Source organism: Mobula birostris, chromosome 3 (genome assembly GCF_030028105.1).
Source record: "Mobula birostris isolate sMobBir1 chromosome 3, sMobBir1.hap1, whole genome shotgun sequence".
Classification (NCBI taxonomy): Eukaryota; Metazoa; Chordata; class Chondrichthyes; order Myliobatiformes; family Myliobatidae; genus Mobula; species Mobula birostris.
Genome location: NC_092372.1, coordinates 11,367,818 through 11,393,044, shown reverse-complemented (window position 1 = coordinate 11,393,044; position 25,227 = coordinate 11,367,818). Strand labels below are relative to the sequence as shown.

General features: G+C 42.1%; 1 protein-coding gene across 4 annotated transcripts in view; it reads left to right on the top strand.

Annotated features, from left to right (window-relative positions):
* The window catches only part of LOC140194529 (coiled-coil domain-containing protein 68-like), a 102,906-nt gene that overhangs the window by 50,323 nt on the left and 27,356 nt on the right, over positions 1-25,227 (top strand). For all 4 annotated transcript variants that reach the window (XM_072251739.1, XM_072251741.1, XM_072251738.1 and 1 more), the window contains 2 exons: positions 1,007-1,135; positions 9,824-9,918. In XM_072251739.1, coding sequence (XP_072107840.1) covers positions 1,007-1,135; positions 9,824-9,918 — 224 coding nt within the window. The remainder of the gene's footprint in view (positions 1-1,006; positions 1,136-9,823; positions 9,919-25,227) is intronic.

Below are 25,227 nucleotides of genomic sequence, written 5' to 3'. Positions count from 1 at the left end.
GGCTATGTAAGTCTAGGGAATACACACTCTGGTCCCACCAAATCCATTAGATTGGGACGGCCCTCCCATCCCAATCCCCGGTTTGTGTGGATGCTGTGTAATTTGCTACCCTGTTACAACTTGATGCCAAGAAACAACAGACAGCACACTGCATACAATTAAGGGAATAAAATTTATGAATGTAAACTCAACTAAAGGATTAGTAAAGAAAAGAATGAAAAACACAAAAAGGGTCCAAGTAGGCTTCCGTGCATTGCTCCATCGAATCGTGGTCCGCACCGGGTTGAACCCTATGACCAGTTCTCTCCAGTGTCTTTTCTCTTCACCTTCCACTGAACAAAGACCCCAGCTTACACTGGTGTCGGGTACACAAAAAACTTGCTTCCCTGATTGGATGGCTCACACGCCAAAGCACCCATTATCTCTAACGTAACTCAGACACTGCTTCTACGGAAAGACCATTACATTAGCAGTGAAACCTTTACCAGGGCATTACATACAGTAGAAGTCAATGAGTTTGAAACAATACAGAGATCTTGCCAGGACCTGAGGTCCTGAATTATAGGAAGAAGTTGAATAGGTTAGGACTTCTTTTTTCCTGGGAGCATTCAAGAATGAGGAAGGATTTGATAGAGATATACAAAACTGTGAGAGGCATAGATAGGATAAATGCAAAGCAGGCTCTTTTCCAGTAAGGTTAGGTGAGTCTTGAACTAGAGGTCATAGATTAAGTGTGAAGGGGAAATATTTAAGGGGAACCCAAAGGGGAAATTCTTCACTCAGAGGGTGGTGAGAGTGTGAGCTGTTAGCAAAAGTGGTGGATATAGGTTCGATTTCAACATTTAAGAGAATTTTGGATATATCATGGATGGGAGGGGTATTGTAGACATTGCTCCAGGTTAGGCAGAATAACAGTTTGGCATAGACTAGATGGGCTAAGTGGCCTGTTTCTGTCCTTTAGCACTCTGTGACTCCATTAATTTCCCTTGTTTTGCTTCCCTTTTAGGCTTTTGCAGAGGAGCAGGAGAAAAAGTTGCAAAGAAGTATCGAAAATTTCAATGACCTTGAGGTGAAACTGCAGCAGAAACAGAACAGAGCGATGGAGCTGGAAAGGAGAATAGAAAGGATGGAAAAGGTAGAATGAATGAGCCTGAACAAAACAAAATTATTAACTTTGGACATGTACCTAGTGCATGATTGCATTAAGGTTTGGCAAATGAAACTTATAATGAGAAAACAGCTTTGTTATTCATGAGATGCTAATGCCATCTAAGTCTATGTCAAACTCAGCACTTTAAAATTGCTTTTTGACTTTTGATCTCAGCAGGCAGAGTTAAGATTACTGATTAAGGTCAAGATCAAAGTCAAAGTATTGAGTTTATTGTTCTACAGTACTGTGCAAATCTTAGGCACCCTAGATTTTTTATACAGTTTCAGATGGTACAGCCTCCACAGAGCCCTGATCTCAACATCATCGAGGCTGTCTGGTTTTACCTGGAGAGACAAAAGCAAGCGAGACAGCCAAAGTCTGCAGCAGAAATATGGCAAGTTCTCCAAGATGTCTAGAACAACCCACCAGCCAAGTTCTTTTATAAAACTGCATGACAGTGTACCCAAGAGAATTGATGCAGCTTTAAATGCAAAAGGTGGTCACACCAAATATTGATTTGATTTGATTTTTTACTGATTTCTGTTCTCTATAGTAAATTTTTTGATAGTTAAAATCTTTTCATTTCGTTATTTTTGAAAGCATCTTTGCTTTGCTTATTTTTTACAAGTGCCCAAGACTTTTGCACAGTACTGTTATTACAAGTACATGTTTGCACAGGCGTAATTAAAAATTACTTGCAGCAGCATCACAGGTACATAGTGTCATATACGCAGTATTCACAAGAAAAACATGAATTAAACATAAATTCTATACAATGTTTACAATAAAGTACATTTGAACAAGTCCATTTTAGTGCAAAATGGTGATAGTGTTGCTAAACTGTAGTGATTAGCAGTCTGCTGGTTGGTTCAAGAACTGAATGGTTGAAGGGAAGTAGCTGTTCTTGAACCTGGTGGTGGGGGAATTCAGGCTTCCATACCTCTGACCCAATAGTAGCTGTGAAAACATGGCATGTCCCAGGTTGTGGGGATCTGTGATGTTGGACGTTGACGTCTTGAGGCAGTGCCTCCTATGGATACAACCGATCGTGAGAAAGGATGTGCCCATGATGTATTGGACTATGTTGTGTATTCAATATTTAACTAATATTTGAGTAATTATATAACTATGTATAAATATGTGAAATGTATACATCATCACGTTACTATGTGATAAGTGCAGCTTCGCTTAAACACAAAGTTAGATCTGCACTCCCAGACTCCCATGTCTTCCTGCACTCTCAGACCCCCATGTCTTCCTTTGAATTAGTTTAATGTTTTGAAGTTACAAACATGACGGGCTAAGTCCACTGCGTACTCTCTGCAGCTTCTTATGTTCTTCCACATTCCAATTGGAATAGCAGGTCACAATGAAAACAAGAAAGATACGTACTTTCTACAGAACATCTATAAAAGTTTGCTGGAGTTTTCCACAACAAGTCAATCTCCTTAACCTCCTAAGAATGTAAAAATGCCAGTGCACCTACCTTGTGATTGTATCTACGTGCAGATCCTCAGATATGTTAACGTTCAGGAATTTAAAGCTGATGGCTGTCTCCACTGCTGATCCCCTGATGTAGGCCGTTCACCGTACTTCCACTTTCCTGAAATTAACAATTATCTCTAAAGTTTAAACACAAGAGATTCTGAAGATGCATAAATCCAGAGCACCACACACAGTATGCCGGAGGAACTCAGCAGGCCAAGTAGCATCCTTGGAAATGAATGAACAGTCAAAATTTCAAGCCCTGTTGAGCAAGAGGTTAATTTTGTGGCACAAGGTGACCTACCTCATTCCCATAGATTTAAAGATCAACTATTAGATCACAATGATTTGTCACATGTACACCGAAACCTACAGTGAATTGAGTAATTTTGCATCAAAACAGGTACAATAGTGCAAGCAAGTTTGTAAACCCTGTAGAATGTTCTCAACTTCTGCATAAATATGACCTAAAATGCAGTAAGTTCTTCACGTTCTAAAACTAGTTAAAGAGAACCCAATTAAATCTTTATATTTATTCCACAAAAACTTTATATTTGTTCATTTATTTATTGAGAAAAATGATCCAATATTACATGTGTATATGTTGGAAAAAGTATGTGAACCTTTGCTTTCAGTGACTGGTGTGACCCCCTTGTACAGCAAAACTTCAACCAAACGTTTCCAGTAACCTGTTGGTCAGTCCTGCACATCGGCTTGGAAGAATTTTAGGCCATTCCTCCTTACCCCATTTGGAGTACTGTGCTCAATTCTGGTTGCCTCACTACAGGAAGGATGTGGAAACCACAGAAAAGGTGCAGAGGAGATTTACAAGGATGTTGCCCGGATTGGGAAGCATGCTTTATGAGAATAGGTTGAGTGAACTCGGCCTTCTCTCCTTGGAGTGACGGAGGATGAGAAGTGATCTGATAGAGGTGCACAAGATAATGAGAGGCATTGATCATGTGGATAGTCAAAGGCTTTTTCCTAGGGATGAAATGGCTAGCATGAGAGGGCACAGTTTTAAGGTGCTTGGAAGTAGGTACAGAGGAGATGTCAGGGGTAAGTTTTTTACACAGAGTGGTGAGTGGTGGAATGGGTGCTGGCGGTGGTGGTAGAGGTGGAAACGATAGGGTCTTTTAAGAGACTCCTGGATAGGTACATGGAGCTTAGCAAAATAGAGGGCTATGGGTAAGCCTAGTTAGTTTTAAGGTAAGGACATGTTCAGCACAGTTTTGAGGGCCAAAGGGCCTGTATTGTGTGGTAGGTTTTCTATGCTTCTATTCTATGTTTCTAAAATTGCTTCAACTCTGAGATGTTGGTGGGCTTCCATGCATGAACTGTTTGCTTCAGTTCCTTCCACAATATAACTGTAAGATTAAGTTCAGAACTTTGACTCAGCCATTCCAAAACATGTATTTTCTTTTTCTTAAACTATTCTGTTGTTGATTTACTCTTGTCCTTTGGATCATTGTCTTGTTTTATTATTTGACTTCTCTTAAGCTTCAGGTGATGGACAGCCACCCTGACATTCTCTTGTAAAATATCTTGATATACTGTAATTCCTCTCAATGTTTGCAAGCTGTCCAGGCCCTGAGGCAGCAAAGCAGCCCCAAGCCATGATCCATCAAAGTTGCTGGTGAACGCAGCAGGCCAGGCAGCATCTCTAGGAAGAGGTACAGTCGACGTTTTGGTCCGAGACCCTTCGTCAGGACTAACTGAAGGAAGAGTTAGTAAGAGATTTGAAAATGACTTTCAAATCTCTTACTAGCTCTTCCTTCAGTTAGTCCTGATGAAGGGTCTCGGACCAAAACGTCGACTGTACCTCTTCCTAGAGATGCTGCCTGGCCTGCTGCATTCACCAGCAACTTTGATGTGCGTTGTCTGAATTTCCAGCATCTGCAGAATTCCTTGTGTTCACCCAAGCCATGATGCTCCTTCCACCATGCTTCACAGTTGGGATGAGGTTTTGGTGTTGGTGTGGAGTGCCCTTTTCCTTCCAAACATAGCAATGTGCATATCTGCCAAGAAGTTCAACTTTTGTCTCATCTGTCCACAGAACATTGTCCCAAAAGCATTGTAGAACATCCAGCTTGTCTTTTGCAAACTTGAGACGTGCAGTTTTTTTTGGAGGGAGCTGTGGTTTCCTCCGCAGTGTCCGTCCATGAACACTATTCTAGTTCAGTGTTTTTCTTATAGTGGATACATGAACAGAGTAAGTTCTAGAGATTTCTGCAGGTCTTTTGCTGTTACCATTGGGTTCCTTTTCAGATCCTTCAGCATTGTATGTTGTGCTCTTGCTGTGATCTTTGCAGAATGCCCACTCCTAGGGAGAATAGCAACATTACTGAGTTTCCTCCATTCCTCCAATTTCTCCTGCTGTGGACTGATAAATATACAGGGTCTTTAGAAATGCTTTTGGAGTCTTTTCCAGCTTCAAGCATCTCTACAATTCTTCTTCTAAGGTCCTTTGAAAGTTGTTTTGATCAAGGCATGGTGCACATAAAGAGATGTGCACCATGGTTCATTTCTTATTTCAGTGGTTGGTAAGTTGATGGAGAAGATCCTGAGAGGCAGGATTTATGAACATTTGGAGAGGCATAATATGATTAGTAATAGTCAGCGTGGCTTTGTCAAAGGCAGGTCGTGCCTTACGAGCCTGATTGTATTTTTTGAGGATGTGACTAAACACATTGAAGAAGGTAGAGCAGTAGATGTAGTGTATATGGATTTCAGCAAGGCATTTGATAAGGTACCCCATGCAAGGCTTATTGAGAAGGTAAGGAGGCATGGGATGCAAGGGGACCTTCTTCGTGGATCCAGAATTGGCTTGCCCACAGAAGGCAAAGAGTGGTTGTAGATGGATAATATTCTGCATGGAGGTTGGTGACTAGTTGTGTGCTTCAGGGATCTGTTCTGGTACCCCTACTCTTCGTGATTTTTATAAATGACCTGGATGAGGAAGTGGAAGGATGGGTTAGTAAATTTGCTGATGACACAAAGGTTGGAGGTGTTGTGGATAGTGTAGAGGGCTGTCAGAGGTTACAGTGGAACATCGATAGGATGCAAAACTGGGCTGAGAAGTGGCAGATGGTGTTCAACCCAGATAAGTGTGAGGCGGTTTATTTTGGTAGGTCAAACATGATGGCAGAATGTAGTAAGACTTTTGGCAGTGTGGAGGATCAGAGGGATCTTGGGGTCCGAGTCCATAGGACACTCAATCTGCTGTGCAGGTTGACTAAGTGGTTAAGAAGGCATACAGTGCATTTGGTCTTTATTAATCGTGGGATTAAGTTCAAGAGCCAAGGGGTAATGTTACAACTGTGTAGGACCCTGATCAGACCCCACTTGGAGTACTGTGATCAATTCTGGTAACCTCACTACAGGAAGGTTGTGGAAAATATACAAAGGGTGCAGAGGAGGTTTACAAGGATGTTACCTGGATTGGGGAGTATGCCTTATGAGAATAGGTTGAATGAACTCGGCCTTTTCTCCTTGGAGTGACGGAGGATGAGAGGTGACCTGATAGAGGTGTATAAGATAATGAGAGGCATTGATCATGTGGATAGTCAGAGGCTTTTTCCCAGGTCTGAAATGGCTAACATGAGAAGGCACAATTTTAAAGTGCTTGGAAGTAGGTACAGAGGGGATGTCAGGGGTAAGTTTTTTACACAGAGTGTGGTGAGTGCATGGAATAGATCTTTCATGACAAGAGCAGTCTCTGTCAGTAACCTGACTTTGTGTGTCATTTTTATAGGGCAGGGCAACTCCACAACCCACATATCCAATCTTATCTCATTGATTGTAACACCTGACTCCAAATAGTTTTGTAGAAGGCATTTACCCCAAAAGTTCACATACTTTTTCCAACAAATGCATTAATATTGGATCATTTTTCTCAATAAATAAATGAAGTATAATGTTATTTTGTGTTATTTATTTAATTGGGCTCTCTTTATCTAGCTGTTGGACAAGTAAAGATCTGATCACATTTTAGGTCATATTTCTGCAGAAACAGAGAAAAATGTTCTGCGGTCTAGCACAACTATATGTGAGTATTGTGCTGGGCAGCCTGCAGGTGTTGTCACGATTCCAGCACCAACATTGCATGTACACCACTCATTAATCTGACCCGGATATCTTTGGAATGTGGAAGGGAACTGGAGCACCTCCAGGAATCCCATGAGGCCATGGGGAGAACATACAGACAGCGGCAGAAAGCATGCAGACATGTTCAACAGGTTCAGTCGTTTCCATTATCTACATAGATTATGTATGTTCTCCTTGTGACCACATGGGTTTCCTCTGGGTTCTCCCACACTCCAAAGACATATGGTTAGGGTTAGTAAATCGTGGGCATATTATGCTGATTCTGGAAGCATGCTGACACCATGGAAGAGGAGAGGATGTTTCCTCCTCTGGTGGAGTCTAAGACCAGAGGGCAGAGGCTCAGAACTGAAGGTCATCCCTTTAGAAGAAATAAAGAGGAATTCATTTAACCAGAGGGTGGTGAATCTGTAGAATTCATTGCCACAGATGGCTGTGGAGGCCAAGTCACTGGGTATATTTAAGACTATAAGACCATAAGATATAGGAGCGTAATTAGGCCATTTGTCCTATCAAGTCTGCACAGCCATTTCATCATGGCTGATCCAATTTTCCTCTCAACCCTACTCTCCTGCCTTCTCCCCTTATCCCTTCCTGACCAGTCAAGAATCTCTCAACCTCTGCCTTAAATATACATAAATACTTGGCCTCCACAGCTGCCTGTGGCAAAGAATTCCACAGATTCACTGTCTGGCCAAAGAAATTCCTCCTCATCTCCATTCTAAATGGACACCCCTCTATTCTGAGACTGTGTCCTCTGGTCTTAGACTCTCCAACCATAGGAAACATCCTCTCCACATGCACCCTAACAAGGCCTTTCACCATTCAATAGGTTTCAATAAGGTCACCCCTCATTCTTCTGAATTTAAAGTGGAGATTGATAGATTCTTGATTAGTCAGGGCATCAAAGGTTACGGGAAGAAAACAGGAGAATGGAGTTTTGAAGAAAAATAAATCGGCCAATGTTTATATGTTTCTACATTCTCCCAGTGCTTACGTGGGTTCCTCTGGGTGCTCCAGTTTTCTCCTGCATTCCAAAGATGAACAGGTTAGGGTTAGTGAGGTAGGGGCATCCTATATTGGTACCGGAGACATGGTGACACTTGCTAGCTGCCCCCAGCACATCCTCGGACTGTGTTGGTCATTGGCACAAATAATGTATTTCACTGTACATTTTGATGTACATGTGACAAATAAAGCTAACCTTTAACCTTTAACTATAAGTCAAGTAACTGTGAGGAGTCACATTTTGGTATTAGTATCGGAATAGTTTAGTATTGTCGCACATACAAACTGTATTGGTCTCTGCCATTCATTTTGGTTCATCAGATGCATGGAGAGGGGGAGCTTGGTACATGGACAACAGCTTGCTCTCAATGTCATACTGCCCAGGTTTGTGTATCTACACAGCTAGAACACAACATCCATGGAGGCCTACCATACCAAGGTTCAGTGAAAATCTTGTCTTGCATACCATTCATACAAATCAAATAAAGCTAATCTTTATCGTTAATTAGTATTGATAAAAGCATGGAACTGTCTACCAGCTAAAATACCTTAACCACACAGTGGCTGCAAAAGACAATTCAGTTCTTTCAGGCAAATGGAGATGGCCTTGATAGCAAACCATGCATGACGCAAATACATAAAGATTGGTTTTTGTATAATATCTAATTTTGTATTATTTAAAATGAGTGGCAGGCCGAGAAGAAAAAAGATGTAAACAACTTCTTGCAGTTTAATTTCTTCCAGTGTTTGTACAATCACATCAAATTCACTGTCAGTTCTGTTTTGACAAAAATTGGTTTAACCATTAACATCCTGGTCTAGAGAAACGTAGCCTCATCAAGCGGTATGCCTGCGCATAGTTAAGTGACAATAAACTTGACTTGACTTGACTTAACTAATGTTGAAGCATTTTAAGGCACTGGTGAGGCCTCACTTGGCGTATTGTGAGCAGTTTTGGGGCCCTTATCTAAGAAAGGATGTGCAGACATTACAAATGGATTCAAAGGAGGTTCACAAAAATGATTTCAGGATTGAAAGGCTTAACATTTGATGGCTGTAGGCCTATACTCACTGGAATTCAGAAAAAGGAGGAGGAATCTCGTTGTAACCTATTGAATGTTGAAAAGCCTTGATAGAGTAGATGCGGAGAGGATGTTTCCTATGGTGGAGGTTTCTGAAACCAGAGGGCACAGCCTCAGAATAGAACGACGTCCATTTAAAATGGAAATGATGAAGAATTTCTTTAGCCAGAAAGTGGTGAATCTGAGTAATTTGTTGCCACAGGAGGCTGTGGAGGCCAGGTCACTGGGTGTATTTAAGAGAGAAGCTGATAATTCTTGATTAGTCAGAGCATGAAGGGATACAAGGTGAAGGCTGGAGACTGGGGCTGAGAGGGAAATGGATCAGCCATGATGAAATGGTGGAGCAGAATCGATGGGCCAAATGGCCTCATTCTTATGGTTTTATTATCTTATGGTAAGTAATACAGTACTGTGCAGAAGTCTTAGGCACATATACATAACCTGGGCGCCCAAGACTTTTGCACAGTGCTTAGATTCTTTGTCATGTTCGTTTGGGAACTGTCTTTCCAGTTAACAAATAACAACATTACTGAACTAATACAAAGCTAAGTACTTTTATTTCTGCTTCCCAACCAATTTCCTATTTTAACCAATATACAATACTGTGCAAAAGTGTTTGTCACCCAAGCTATATGTACGTATATGTGACTAAGAGACACACATGTATGTATACTTGTGTGACTATACATTTACTACTATCTTGGATGCGCTACATTGCCTTGTGTTGTGTATGACTGTTGGTTCTGTGTTTTGCATCCTGGCCCCTTAGTAACAGTGTTTTGTTTGGTTGTATTCATGAGCATTCATGTATGGTTGAATGATAACTAAACTTAAACTTGAACTGGAATTTGTACGGTATATCCTCCTGCTGGTCTTGACTGAAGACTGGTTAACTTTTCTCAACCCTATCTATTTCAAATTAAGATCAGTTCTATTAATTTGGAAATGTGCTGTACAGTTAAAGGGCTCTTGTATTCAAATATATTTTTCACAGGAGAAGAAGGAGTTAATGCAGAGGAAGCAGTTTGTGGAGAATGAGATGGAATGTACGCATTATGCTTCTATAGATGTTCCAGACGGCGCAAGGAGGTAGGATGTTTACTTCTCAGACATTTCTCCTGAGATACTTTTTCATGCTCATTTGCTTGCTTGGTTTGCTGGTAAAGAGAACACAAAGAGGCCTAGGAGACATTCTGTCCAGTGATTTCAGGAAAGTTCAATAAAAGAAAGCAAGGCTCAAAAGCCAAACACGCGAGGTTCTGCAGACGCTGAAAAACCACACAAAATGCTGGAGGAATTCAGCAGGTCAGTCAGCATCTATGGAGGGGAATAATCAGTTGAAGTTTCGGGCCGAGACTCTTCATCAGGACTGGAAAGGACGATGGAAGAAGCAAGTATAAGAAGGTGGGGGAGTGGAAGGACCACAAGCTGGCAGGTGTTAGGTGAGACCAGGTGAGGGCGAATGCAGGTGGGTGGGGGAGTGTGGATGGAGCGAGAAGCTGGGGAGTTTTGGGTGGAAGTGGTTTCACTGTAGTCAGGTGAAATGAACACACAATATGCATTGTTAATTATTGTGCAGGCAATAGTTAAGTCTTCATCACCTTTTCATGATGTCCTGAAGAAGGGTCTCAGATTAAGACATCATCTGTTTATTCCTCTTCGTAGATGCTGCCTGACTTGTTGAGTTTCAAGATTTCCAGCATCTGCAGAATCTCTTGCGTTTATCACTTTTTCCTAACATTGTGGTATTATCTCTATTTCTTCATATCTCCTATTATCTGTATTGTTCATCATTCTTCTGCTTCTCTTCCTCTAGTGTCCTTTTGATTTCCTTTGCTTGTTACTAGTCATTACAAAATACACTCAGTGACCGCTTTTTCAGGTACCTTTATGCACTGCCATGTGATTGGCTAATTAGATACTTGCATTAATGAACATGCAGACATGTTCAAGAGTTTCAACTGTGGGTCAGACCAAACATCAGAACGGGAAAGAAATGTGATCTTTAAAGACTTTGACCATGGAAGGACTGTTGGTGCCAGATGGAGTGGTTTGAGTGTCTCAGAACTGCTGTTCTCCTATGATTTTAACACTCAAGATTTTTACAGAGAATGGTGTGGAAAAAAAAAGAAATCCAGTGAACAGTAGTTCCATGGTAAAAAAAAACACCTTGTTAATGAAAGCGGTCAGGGGAGAATGGACTGCTTCAAAATGACAGGAAGGTGACATCATCATCATCATCATCATCATCATCATTATTGTGTGCCGTGTCATATGATGTAGGCGATCATAAGACCATAATATATAGGAGCAGAATTCGGCCATTTTGGCCCATCAAGTCTGCTCCATCATTCCATCATTTCTGATCCAATTTTCCACTCAGCCCCAATCTCCTGCCTTCTCCCTGTATCCCTTCATGTCCTGATCAATCAAGAATCTGTCAACCTCTGCCTTAAATATGCATAAAGACTTGGCCTGCACAGCTGCTAAGAGCATGATTGTTCTAGACAAATTTTTCTACAGAAGTGCTTTGCAATTGCCTTCTTCTGGGCAGTGTCTTTACAAGATGGGTGATCCCAGCCATTATCAATACTCTTCAGAGATTGTCTGCCTAGTGTCAGTGGTTGCATAACCAGGACTTGTGATATGCATCAGCTGCTCATATGACCATCCACCACCTGCTCCCATGGCTTTATTATAGGAAGGCAACACTGACTCAAATAGTCAGTGATGTGTTTCTGGTTGCATAGTTATGTTGAACCTTGAAATGGATGAGCTACAGCAACAGAAGACCACAAACAAACCCTCAGTGGCCACTTATTAAGTATAGGAGGTACCTAATAAACATGCCACTGAGTGTAAATGGAATAAAAGCGAATACATGAATAGATTAACACTGGCTTCTCACTGCAAGGAAGGCTTACAGATATTTGTCTGAGTTACACACTGGATTGTAGAATTGTAGATGATTATCTACTTCACCAAGTGTACAATTCTGTCCGGCCCTCACCACCCCTGTCTGTGCATCCCTCTTCCAGACATACAACTCTTCAGTGAGTGAAAAGGAAAGAAGAGCCCAGATAAACAATATACCCACACTTCTGAAATCTACTCTGAATGAATCAAGCTTGCAGTAGCGTTGTAGAAATGAAAAACAAGTTTATCTACAGCCATATTAAAACTGGCACTGAACTGACTGACTCCATCTCACTTTCCTCTCAGGATCAGTAACTTTTCTTTTTTTTCTTTTTCTTTTCTTTTTTTCTTTTTCTTTTTCTTTACTTTTTTCTTTTTCAATCTTTTTATTAGTTTCATAAAATAAACATAACATGGTAGTAGTACAAAGTTAATGGGAATACATTGTTATAATCAACATAAGTGATTATAAAGCTAGATAACACTTAAATGATAAAACTCGCAATCATATCGGATACAAATGAATAATATAAAACAAAGAAAAATATCTAAAAAAAAAACATGAAAAAGGAAAAAAAATAATAACCCCCCCAAAAAAACTAATCTAAACAGAATTAATCAACTAAACTAAAAAAACTTTTCTGATGCAGATTTTATTCTGCAGTGAATAAAAGAACCATGAATTATTTCTTTAAACAATTGCTGTTTTTCATCTGCCATCACACAGCTTAATCTAATCTTCCAATATATCTCATCCATCCTGCTCCTCATATCGTCCAAACAGGCTACATTTACTTTTAAAAACCTGGAATTTAAATATAAATATGTATCATATTGTGACCTCCCTTCACGCAAAGATTCAAATCAAATTAAATCACATAAAATCAAGTTCCACCATACATGGATGCAGTTGAATGAAACAGTGTTCTTCTGCAGACAAGGTGCATGTCATGCACAGTGCATTCAAAACAGCAAGCAAAGAAACATATACTTAGCCCAAGACTCTGAGCGACATGTCCCGCAAATTAATGGTACAGTATCCAGCAAATCAGCCTGTGATTCCACTGGTTGAACACTGGAGGGCAGCACCCACAGGAGAGGCCAGACACAACTGACAATAGACACAACACTACACCGCTTCCAGCGTCTAAGTAACACTATTTACACTGCACAGAAGTTAAAATTTTTTGACCCTTTCTTAACTGGTCAATATATTGCCTCAGACCATGGATTCATCCTTCAAGCTCTTTTTCTAAGTTCATATGAATATTGAAGTGAAGCGTGATTATTGTGTTATCTTTGTTACATGGTCTTTGAGCATTCTGAATTATACTCTTCAGAAGGCGACAGTGCATATAAATAGTATTCACCATCCCTTGGAGGTTTTCATGCTTTATTTTATTATAACATTGAATCACAGTGGATTTAGTTTGGCTTTTTTGACACTGATAACAGAAAAAGACTCTTTCAAGTCAAAGTGAAAACAAATCTCTACAAAGTGATTTAAATTAATTACAAATATAAAACACAAAATAATTGATTGCATGAGTATTTACCCCCTTTAATATGACACACCAAATCATCACTGCTATAGCCAATTGGTTTTAGAAGTCACATTTCCTTCACTCTTCCTTCAGTTAGTCCTGACGAAGGGTCTCGGCCTGAAACGTCGACAACTCACTCTTCCTTCAGTTAGTCCTGATGAAGGGTCTCGGCCTGAAACGTCGACTGCACCTCTTCCTACAGATGCTGCCTGGCCTGCTGCGTTCACCAGCAACTTTGATGTGTGTTGCTTAGAAGTCACATAATTAGTTAAATGGAGATTATTGTGTGCAGTCAAGGTGTTTCAATTGATTGTAGTAAAAATATACCTGTGTCTAGAAGGTTCAACTGCTGGTGAGTCAGTATCTTGGCAAAAACTACATCGCAAAGACAAAAGGACACTCCAAGCAACTCTGTGAAAAGGTTATTGAAAAGCACAAATCAGGAGATGGATACAAGAAAATTTCCAAGTCACTGACTATCCCTTGGAGTACAGCAAAGTCAATCATCAAGAAAAGGAAAGAATATGACACAGTTGCAAATCTGTCTAGAGCAGGCCATCCTCAAACACTGAGTGACTGTGCAAGAAGGGAGGTCACTAAGAGGCCCTTGACAACTCTGGAGGAATTACAAATTTCAGTGGTTTGAGATGGGCGAGAATGCACATACAAAAACTGCCGCCCGGGTGCTTCACCAGTCACAGATTTATGAGGGAGCGGCAAAGAGAAAGCCACTGTTGAAATCTTAGCCAGAGTTGCCAGAAGGTCAGGTGGGAGACTCTCAAGCCAGCTGAAAGAAGGTTCTATGGTCTGATGAAACCAAAATTGAGCTTTTTGGCCATTGGATTAAATGCTATGTTTGGCATAAGCCAAATACTACACATCATCAAAAATGCACCACCCCTACCGTGAAGCATGGTGGTGGCTGCATCATGCTGTGGGGATGCTTCACTGCAGCAGGCCCTGGAAGGCTGTGAAGGTAGAGGGTAAAATGAATGCAGCAAAATACAGGGAGATCCTGGAGGAAAATCTGATGTAATCTATATGAGGTCTGTGACTTTACAGAAGGTTTGCTTTCCAGCAAGACAATGACCCCAAGCATAAAGCCAATGATACACAGGAATGGCTTAAAAATAACAAAGTTAATGTCCTAGTATGGTCAAATCAAGAGCCCAAATGAGAATTTGTGGCTGGACTTGAAAAGTGCTGTTCACTCACGATCCCTATGCAATCTGCCAGAGCTTGAGAAGTTTTGTTAAGAATGGGGAAAAATTGCAGTGTCCAGATGTGCAAAGCTGATAGAGACCTATCCACACAGACTCAAGGCTGTAATTGCTGCCAAAGGTGCGTCTGCTAAATACTGACTCGAAGGGGGTGAATACCTATGCAATCAATTATTTTGTGTTTTTTATTTGTAATTAATTTAGATCACTTTGTAGAGATCTGTTTTCACTTTGACATGAAAGAGTCCTTTTCTGTTGATCGGTGTCAAAAACTCCAAATTCAATCCACTGTGATTCAATGTTGTCAAACAATAAAACATGAAATCTTCCAAGGGGGGTGTGAATATTTTTTATAGGCACTGTATAAGCTAATTTCATCCATGTATTCTCTACTTTTGTTTCTATTGCCTATATAAATAATCTATATTTAATCTTCTGGGCTGAGAAATACCCGGCTTCATTACAGCCTTCAGAATGAGAGCTAACCCAACAGTTATTTTCATTTTACCTATATTCTTGGAGGTCAGTGACCTGTGGTGTTCCACAGGGATCTGTTCTGAGATGCGTACTGTTCAAGATTTGTATAAATGACTTCGATGAGGAAGTGGGAGAGTGGCTTAGTATGTTGGCAGGTGACACAGAGGTTGGTGGTGTTGTAGATAATGTAGAAGGTTGCCAAGGGTTACAATGGGACATTGACGGGATGCAGAGCTGGGCTGAAATAGAGTTCAACCTGGAAAAGTGTGATGTTATTCACTTTGGAAAGTTGAATTTTAAGGCAGAATACAGGGTTAAAGGCTGGATTCTTAACAGTGTGGAGGAACAGTGGTATATTGGGTTTCATGTCCAGAGAACCCTCAAAGTTGTCGCGCAGTTTGATTGTGGTTAAGAAGGGTTGTGGTGCGTTTGCCTTCATTAGTCAGAGGATTGAGGGAATTGCACATCAATGCATTACAAAGAAAGCGTGGCAGCACCACACATCAAAGTTGCTGGTGAACGCAGCAGGCCAGGCAGCATCTGTAGGAAGCATGGCAGCACATCTACTTCCTTAGAAGTTCACGAAAGTTTGGCATGATATCTAAAACTTTGGCAGACTTCTATAGATATGTGTTGGAGAGAACGTTGTCTGGTTGCATTACAGCTTCGTATGGAGACACCAATCCCCTTGAATGGAAAATCCAACAAAAAGTAGTGAATACAGCCCAGTCCGTCCTTGGTCTTGCTGCGAAGGCCCCTGTGGTGTTTGCACCAGCCTCCCACATGATCTGAGGGAACACATTGTCAGACCCTGGGGATTTAGCAACCATAATTTGCCTCAAGATGGTATACACTTTCTCCCTTGTAATCTGCACTGCTGCATTGCCTCACATCTACAGACTCCATGTCCGTCTCCCAAGTAAATACGGATGCAAAAAACAAAATTAATAAGATACAGGAGCAGAGTTATGCCATTTGGCCCATCAGGTAGTCTTCTCTACCATTTCTGCCTGTGGCAAAGAATTCCACAGATTCACCACTCACTAGCAAAAGAAAATCCTCCTCATCTCCATTCTAAAAGGACACCCACTATTCTCAGGCTGTGTCCTCTGATGTTAGACTCCCCCACTATGGGAAACATATTCTCCACTTCCCTCTATCAAGACCTTTCACCATCGATAGGTTTCAATGAGGTCACCAATCATTCTTCTGAATTTCAGCGAACACAGGCCCAGAGCCTTCCCATGACAAGCCATTCAATCCTGGAATCATTTTCCTGAACTTCCTTTGAACCCTCTCCAGTTTCAGCACATCCTTTCTAAGATAAGGGGCCCCCGCCAGTGCTTTATAAAGTCTCAACATCACATCCTTGCTTTTATATGCTAGTCTTCTTCAAATGAATGCTAGCATTGCATTTGCCTTCCTCACCACAGACTCAACCTGCAAATTAACCTTTAGGGAATCCTGCACAAGGACTCCCAAGTCCTTTGCACCTCGTTGTTTTTGTATTTTCTTTCCATTTAAAAAATAGTCAATCCTTCCATTTCTTCTACTAAAGTGTGTGACCGTACACCTCCTGACACTATATTCCATCTGCCATTTTTTTGCCCATTCTCCTAATCTGTCCAAGTCCTTCTGTAGCCTCTCTACTTCCTCAAAACTACCTGGTCCCCACCTCACTTCATATTGTCCGCAAATTTTGCAACAAAGCTATCAATTCCATCATCCAGATCGTTGACAGATAATGTAAAAAGATTGGCCCAAACACAGACCCCTGCGGAACATCACTATTCACTGGGAGTCAGCCAGATAAGGCTGCCTTTCTTCCCACTCTTTGCCACCTGCCAATCAGCCACTGCTTTATCCATGCTAGAAACTTTCCTGTATACTATGGGTTTGTAACTTTTTAAGCAGACTCCTGTGTGGCAGGTTGTCAAAGGCCTTCTGAAAATGCAAGTATGCAACAATAACAGATTCTCCTTCATTTAACCTGCTCGTTATTTCTTCAAAGAATTCTAACAGATTTGTCAGGCAAGATTTTACCTTAAGGAAACCATGCTGACTATGGCCTATTTTATCATGTGCATCCAAATACCCTGAGACCTCATCCTTAATAATCGACTCCAACATTTTCCCCAACTACTAAGGTCAGACTAACTGGCCTATAACTTCCTTTCTTCTGCTTCATTCCCTTCTTGAATAGTGGAGCGACATTTGCAATTTTCCAGTGTTCCAGAATCATTCTAGAATCTAGGGATTCTTGAAAGATCATTACTAATGCCTCCACGATCTCTTCAGCCACCTCTTTCAGAACTTTGGGGTGTACACCATCTGGTGCACGTAACTTATCTACCTTCAGACTTTCCAGTTTCCCAAGAGCCTTCTCTCTAGTTAAGGTAACTTCACACATTTCATGATCCCAGACACCTGGAACTTCCACCATACTGCTAGTGCCTTTCATTGTGATGACTGATGCAAAATACTTATTCAGTTCATCCGCCATATTGTTGTTCTCCTTTACTACCTCTGCGGCATCCTTTTCCAGTAATCTGACATCCTCCCTTTTACAGTTTATGTATCTGAAGAAACTTATGATATCATCTTTAATATTATTGGCTAGCTTATTTTGTATTTCATCTTTACCTTTTTAATGACATTTTTAGTTGCCTTCTGTTGGTTTTTAAAAGCTTCCCAATCCTCTAACTTCCCACCAATTTTTGCTCTATTATATGCCCTCCTTTTTTTACGTTGTTTTTGACTTCTCTTGTTAGCCACGATTGTGTTATCATTCCTTTAGAATACTTCTTCCTCTTCGGGATATATACATATCCTGTGCATTCTAAATTGCTTACAGAAATTACAGCCATTGCTGCTCTGCTGTCATCCCTGCCAGTGTTCTTTTCCAATCAATTCTGACTAACTCCTCCCAGGCCCCTGTAATTTCCTTTATTCCACTGTAATACTGATACATCTGACTTCAGATTCTCCTTCTCAAATTTCAGGGTGAATTTGATCATATTATGATCACTTTTCCCTAAGGGTTTTTTTTTACCTTAAGTGCTCTAATCAATTCTATTTTATTGCACAACACCCAATCCGGAATAGCTGATCGTCTAGTGGGCTCAGCCATGAGCTGCTCTAAAAAACCATCTCAGAGGCACTATAGAAATTTTTCCTCTCCTGGAATCCAGCACCAACCTGATTTTTCCAATCTACCTATATATTGATGTCCCCCATGGCTATTGTCACATTGCCCTTTTCGTATGCATTTTCTATCTCCTGTTGTAATTTGTAGGCAACATTTCTTACTACTCTTTGGGGGTCTGTATACAACTCCCATCAGGGTCTTTGTACCCTTTCAGTTCTTTTGCTCTATCCATAACGATTCAACACCTTCCGACGCCATGTCATCTGTTTCTCATGATTTGATCTCATTTCTTAATAAAGCAACATTGCCTCCTCTGTCTTCCTGCCTGTCCTTTCCATATAATGTGTATCATTGGGTATTAAGCTCCATTAAAGATCTCCCCCATATGTTAAGATTCTCCTTCACCTTGTCTGCTGGAGCAACCTCACATTTTCTTTTAGCCCTCCTGATTTTCTTTTTAAGTGTTCTCTTGCATTCCTTATTTACTCATCAAGTAACACATTTGTTCCTGCCTACACCTCCTATGCAACTCCTTCTTTTACTTAATCAGGTCCTCTGATCGCTATTCAAACATGTCTCAATGCGTCTTCTAGTTCAGTCTCATTTATTTCCACCTGAACCAGTAATTTATCTTTCTGGTTCCAAATGGAGCATGAATTCATTTTATTGAACCACAGAGAATTGTGAATGCTATTACCTGGAAGCACATTGTTCCAATCTAATCTATCCTACTGAATGACCTTTTGTACCAGGGGGCCACAATAGTGTAATTCAGTCTCATTGTTTTCATCCACATTTCCCACAGTACCTTGCATCTAATGGGCACTGAGAGAAACTGAGGCACCTCCAGCTGTATAACTGAAGTCCCTTGAGCAGACAGTCGCAGATATATTCTCCTCTCCCTTCCCTTAAGTAACTAAACCAATCAAATGTAAGCCCCTCTAAGGAAAGGGAAGAGAATGGTTAGACTTGTAGCATCAAAAAGAGATTCAGAATTGAAACAGGCCCTTCAGCCTGCTGAGCGTGTACTAAATCAAAGGACAGGAGTTGGGATCGCAAACACGAGGAATTCTGCAGATGCTGGAAATTCAAGCAACACACATCAAAGTTGCTGGTGAACGCAGCAGGCCAGGCAGCATCTCTAGGAAGAGGTACAGTCGACGTTTCAGGCCGAGACCCTTTGTCAGGACTAACTATCTCTTCCTTCAGTTAGTCCTGACGAAGGGTCTCGGCCTGAAACGTCGACTGTACCTCTTCCTAGAGATGCTGCCTGGCCTGATGCGTTCACCAGCAACTTTGATGTGTGTTACAGGAGTTGAGATGTTAGGATGTTGTGTAAAACCACATTTGATTCATTGTGTGAAGTTCTGGTCATCTATCTACAGGAAAAATATCTACAGGATTGAAAAAGTGCAGAGAAAATTTACAAGGATGTTGCTGGGACTTGAGGACCTGGGTTATAGGGAAAGGTTGAATCAGGTCTTAATTCCATAGAGTGTGGGATAATGAGGTGAAATTGGATTGCGGTATATAAAATTATAAGTAGTGTGGATTGGGCAAGTACAATCAGGCTGTTTCCATTGAGGTTGGATGAAATGGGATTGAGAGGTCATAGGTTAAATGTGAAAGGTGAAATATTTAAGAGATATCTAGGGGAACATCACTCAGTGGGTGATAGGGGTGTGGAACGTTCTGCCAGTGGACGTGCTGGATGCAAGTTTGATTTCAACACTTATCAGAAGTTTGGATAAGTACGTTGATGGGAGGAGTATGAAGGGCTATCATCCAGGTGTGGGTCAATGGGACTAGGCAGAATAACAGTTTGGTATGGACTAGATGGACTGAAGGGCCTGTTTCTGTACTGCATTGGTCAATGACTTCATCGCTCTATGACCATCGATCTCCAGTTATGCTAATCCTGCAATAATCTCATTTTCAAAGTTTCAAACTTTCAAAGAAAATTTACTATCAAAGTATGTACAAATTATGCAACCTTTGCCTACAAGCAGCCACAATGCAAGAAACCCAAAAGAACCCAATTTTTACAAAATTAATAATTTTATTCCTCCTGCATTCTGCTCAACCCTTCCCTGGTTCTGCCACGCAGCTACATGCTAAGGTCAGATTTCAAAGCCCTATTAATTCACTAAATCACATTTCTGTGAGATGTGTGAGGAAACAGAAACTCAAGAAACACCCCATGCTTTTGCTGGGGGATCGATCAAACGCCACACGGGCAGTTCAATATTCAACCAAGGTCTCTGGCAGCATGAATCATAGATTCTACTGACTGTGTGCTTCTTGCAAGGGTTGACCTTCCCAGATAATTCTCTCATTCTTTGATACATTAGAAAATTCAGAACTCACACTCCAGTTTAGGAACACCACCCCCCCCCCACCCATCCTGGCCGTGCTCTCTTCTCGCTACTACCATCCTGCAGGAGGTGCGGGAGCCTTAGGTCCCATACTGCTAGGTTCAGGAAGGGTTATTACCCTTCAGCCATTGGGCTTCTGAACTGGAGTTGATAACTTCTCACCTCAACACTGAACTGACTCCACAACCGACAGACTCACTTCAAGGACCTGACAGCTCATATTCTCAGGATTATTTATTTATTTATTTATTTCTACAATTTGTCTTCCTTTGCACATTATTATTTTGTCAGCCTTTGTTTATGCAGAGTTTTTTGTAAATTATATTTTATTTTGTTATTTCATGTGAATGCCTACAAGAAAATGAATCTCATATATGATGACATAGGCTGTGTACATACAACTATTGATGCTTCTGGACATACCTTCAGTGATGTTCCTGGAATCATCGGGTGTTTCGGGTCTTTCAACATCATACAACCTCCTCCAGGTGACCCAGCCGGGGCTGATCAGACCGCAGCTTGTGTCCAGATGGCTAGCTACTTATGACTCCATGGCTCCCCTCTTTTGAGCCACAGCCATCTTGAGGCCCTCTCTGCCGCATCGGTGGTACTGCGGATGGCTCTCCTCTTCCTCTCTCCCTTGATGCCCAGAATGCTGAAGGCTCTAACTAAAGAATGGGCTACGAATCCCCTACAACCAACCTCCACTGGGAGGCACCTCGCTCTCCATCCAGCCTGCTGACAGTTGCTGACCAGTCCTGTGTACTTGGAGAGCTTCCTTTCAAAGGCCTCTTCCAAGCTATCTTCCCATGGGACTGTCAGCTCCAGCAGCACCACTTGCTTAGTAGACTCAGACACTAGGATAATGTCTGGTCGCAGGGTGGTGGCTGCGATATGGTTGGGGAACTTCAGCTGCCCTTCAAGGTCCACCAACAGCTGCCAATCCCTTGCAAAGGTCAGAATGCCTGCAGGTGTTCTTTTGGCAGGTATTGGCTGCTCCCCAGCTCTGACAAAAGCAATGGTCTGCTTGGAGGGTCGGGACCGCTTCGCCCACTCAACTCCTGTGCTGACAGCTTCAGCGATGGTCTTCAGGACCTGATCATGCCTCCAGCTGTACCGTCCCTTACCAAGTGCCCTTGCGCAGCCACTGAGGATGTGCTCCAGGGTTCCTCGCTTGGAGCACAGTGGGCACGCAGATAACTCTGCCTTGCCCCATGTGCAGGTTTGATGGGCTTGGAAGCACATCGTACACTGCCTGGATGAGAAATTGGATGCGGTGTGGTTCGACTTTCCAAAGATCAGCCCAGGTCACTTTCCTCTCAACTGCATTCTCCCATCTTGTCCAAGCTCCCTGTTGCTTCATTCCCACTGCCTTGCAGGCTCTCATCTCCTCCACTACTGCTGTCACCTCCTCCTGAACTAGACGACACCTTTCCTTCCCTCTGGTGTCCACTTGGGGAATTGGAAAGGATCCTAGCCCAGCTCGGCCTCGTGTGACCACTGCCACCAGCCTCCTGTGACACAGCCTCGCCTCTGCCTCCTGAACAGCTTCCTCTGCCCTCCACTTCCTGCCAGTACTTACTTGGATCCCTATACTGTAGCACTGCTCTGGCTCTTGTTACCTCGAATTCTTCCTCCAAGGATTTGAAGGGCAGTTGCAGTTTGTTGTGGTGTCCATAGAGTGCGATGCTGCTCAGGCTCTTTGGCAGCCCCAGCCATCTCCTGAGGTGGTCGCTAACCCTCCTCTCTAAGGTTTCAACTGTCGAGATCGGAACTGCATAGTCGAGGAGGGGTCACAGGATTCTGGGAAGAATGTCATGCTGATACACCCAGGTTTTAAACTTCCCAGGTAGGCCAGACTTGTCCACAAGTTTCAGCCAGCCATCCAACTCGGTGCAGGTTGCCTGAATGGATGTTGTGTCCATTAAAGAGCTGTCAAAAACTTTGCCTAAGCTCTTGACTGGCTTTTCTGTGATGGTTGGGATGGCTGTGCCTGTGATGCTGAACCGGAACTTGTTCTCCACCTTCCCTTTCCTCAGCACCATCGATCTTGATTTGGCAGGTTTGAAACGCACCCGGGCCCACTCCACCAGCTTTTCGAGCCCTTGCAGAATCCCCCGGCAGCCTGGGACTGATTCTGTGGTGACTGTGAGGTCATCCATGAATGCCCTGATAGGTGGTTGCCGTTGAGCGGAATTCATTCTGGGCCCTGTGCACTCTGGTTCAGCAGACTTAGTGAGCATGTTCATGGCCAGGGAGAACAGTGTCACTGAGACAGTGCATCCTGTGATGATGCCGATCTCCACCTTGTGCCAGGTTGATGTAATTGCTCCTGAAGAGACCCTCATCCTGAAGTTGCTGTAATAATCAGCGACAAGGTCTCGGATTCTGCTGGGGACGTGATATTTGGTCAGTGTGAGCTGCACCAGCTTATGCGGAATGGAGCCATATGCATTTGCCAGGTCGAGCCACAGCACTGACAGGTTGCCCTTGTTCTCTCTGGCCTCCCTGATGAGCTGTGTCACCACACCGATGTGCTCCAGACAGCCCGGCATCCCTGAAATGCCACCCTTCTGGACTGATGTATCAATATAGGTGTTCTCTGCTAGGTAGGTGCACAGCCGGTTAGAAACTGCACTGAAGAAGATCTTCGCCTCGACACACAGCAGGGAGATGATGCGAAACTGATCTATCTGGGTGGCATTTTCCTCCACACCCCTTCAGCCACTCTCCACTGTTCTGGGATCTTCCCCCTTCCCCAGAAAATTCTCAGGATCTTCCACAGACGAAGCAGGAGTTTGGGGCAATTCTTGTACACTTTGTACGAGGTGTTGCTTGGTCCTGGAGCCGAGCTTGCCCTTGCTTTGCGGACAACCTCTCTGACTTCCTTTAGTTGCAGCTCTGACATGTCGATCTGCACATCCGGTTCAGGTGGGTCTATTAGGATGTCGCACTCTCCCAACTCCTGCTCTCTTTCAGGATCATTATATATCTTCAGATGCTGGTCTATGTCTTCCTGCGAACAGGCCATATATACTTTGAAAATAAATATATTTTGAACTTTGAACTCAGACATAGTTACATGAAGTCCTAGCTCTCTCCATTTGTAACCATAAATTGCAGAATAGCTTATCTCTAACTGACCTTGTTTATGTTAGGGCCACTATGGTTACATAGCATTTAGCGCCATGCTATTACAGCTCAGGGCATTGGAGTTTGGAGTTCAATTCCGGCGACCTCGGTAAGAAAGTTTGTACTTTCCTTCCCGGGTGTGCATGGATTTCCTCTGAGTGCTCCCGTTTCCTCCCACAGTCCAAAGATCTACTGATTAGTAGGCTAATTGGCCATTCTAAATTGCCCTGTGATTAGGCTAGAGATTAATAGGTGGTTTGCTGGGCAATGTGGTCGTTGGGCCAAAAGGCCTGTTCCGCGCTGTATCTCTAAGTAAAATATAATTTAATATATTCACTTAAGTTTGATGGAATCGGTTTTGCTGTGTGCTTTCAGGCAGCTTGAAGCTGGTTAGTTTGATCATTTGAAACTTTTAATGTAATGAAGCATTAATTATAATTTGCCAATGTTCTTGGGCACATGCAATTCATAAACATTAAAATGCATGACTTAAATGGCATTTGATTCCTTTGATTTCCAGTCACAATACTGCATGTTTAGCAAATGCAGCTGAGACTGAATTTCTACCCTCTGTTCAGAGAGCAAACAATAAGTCATTAGACACTAATCAATTGCAGTCTTACTGTTCTGACACATGGGGCACTGAGGTATTATTAATAGGTGTTTAAAGAAATCAGCTGGATAACCAGACACTTTTCAAAATCCTGGTTTATTTATTTCAGCACTTTATCCTTGATCCTTAACTTGCCTTGATTTATATTTATTTACATTAGTTCACTTTTAAATATTTTCTGTTTTTATGCATTCACCTACAGAGTGTTTGAACACATGCAAAATCATAAACCTTGCTACGAAGAGCATCCTTTATTGAATCCCTCTCCGCTCCTCCACGATCACCACCATGAACACAGATCATAGCACATTACAGCACAGTATAGGCCCTTCAGCCCACAATGTTCTGCCAACCCTTTAACATACTTGATCAATCTAACCTGACTGTCCTCATGAAGGGTTTCAGCCTGAAATGTCGACTGTTTATTCTTCTCTATGACTGCTCCCTGACCTCCTGAGTTCCTCCAGTGTTTTGTGTGCATTGCTCTAGACTTCCAGCATCTGCAAAATCTCTTGTGTTTATCAATCTAACCCTTCCCTGCTCCATAGCCCTCCAATTATCTATCATCAACGTGCTTATCTAAGAACCCCCTAAATAATGTACGTATCTGCTTCTACCAACACCTCTGTGGAATGTTCCACATACCTATACTCTCTGTGCAAAAATATCTACCTCTGACATCTCCCCTATATTAGATTATGAGGGCACGCAGTCCTCTTTTATTGTCATTTAGTAATGCATGCATTAAGAGATGATGATACAATTTGTTCCTCCAGAATGATATCACAGAAACACAGGACAAACCAAGACTAAGAAAAAACTGACAAAAACCACACAATAACATATAGTTACAACAGTGCAAAGCAATACTGTAATTTGATGAAGAACAAACCATGGGCACGGTAAAAAAAGTCTCAAAGTCTCTCGAAAGTCTCATCATCTCACGCAGACGGTTGAAGGAAGAAAACTCTTC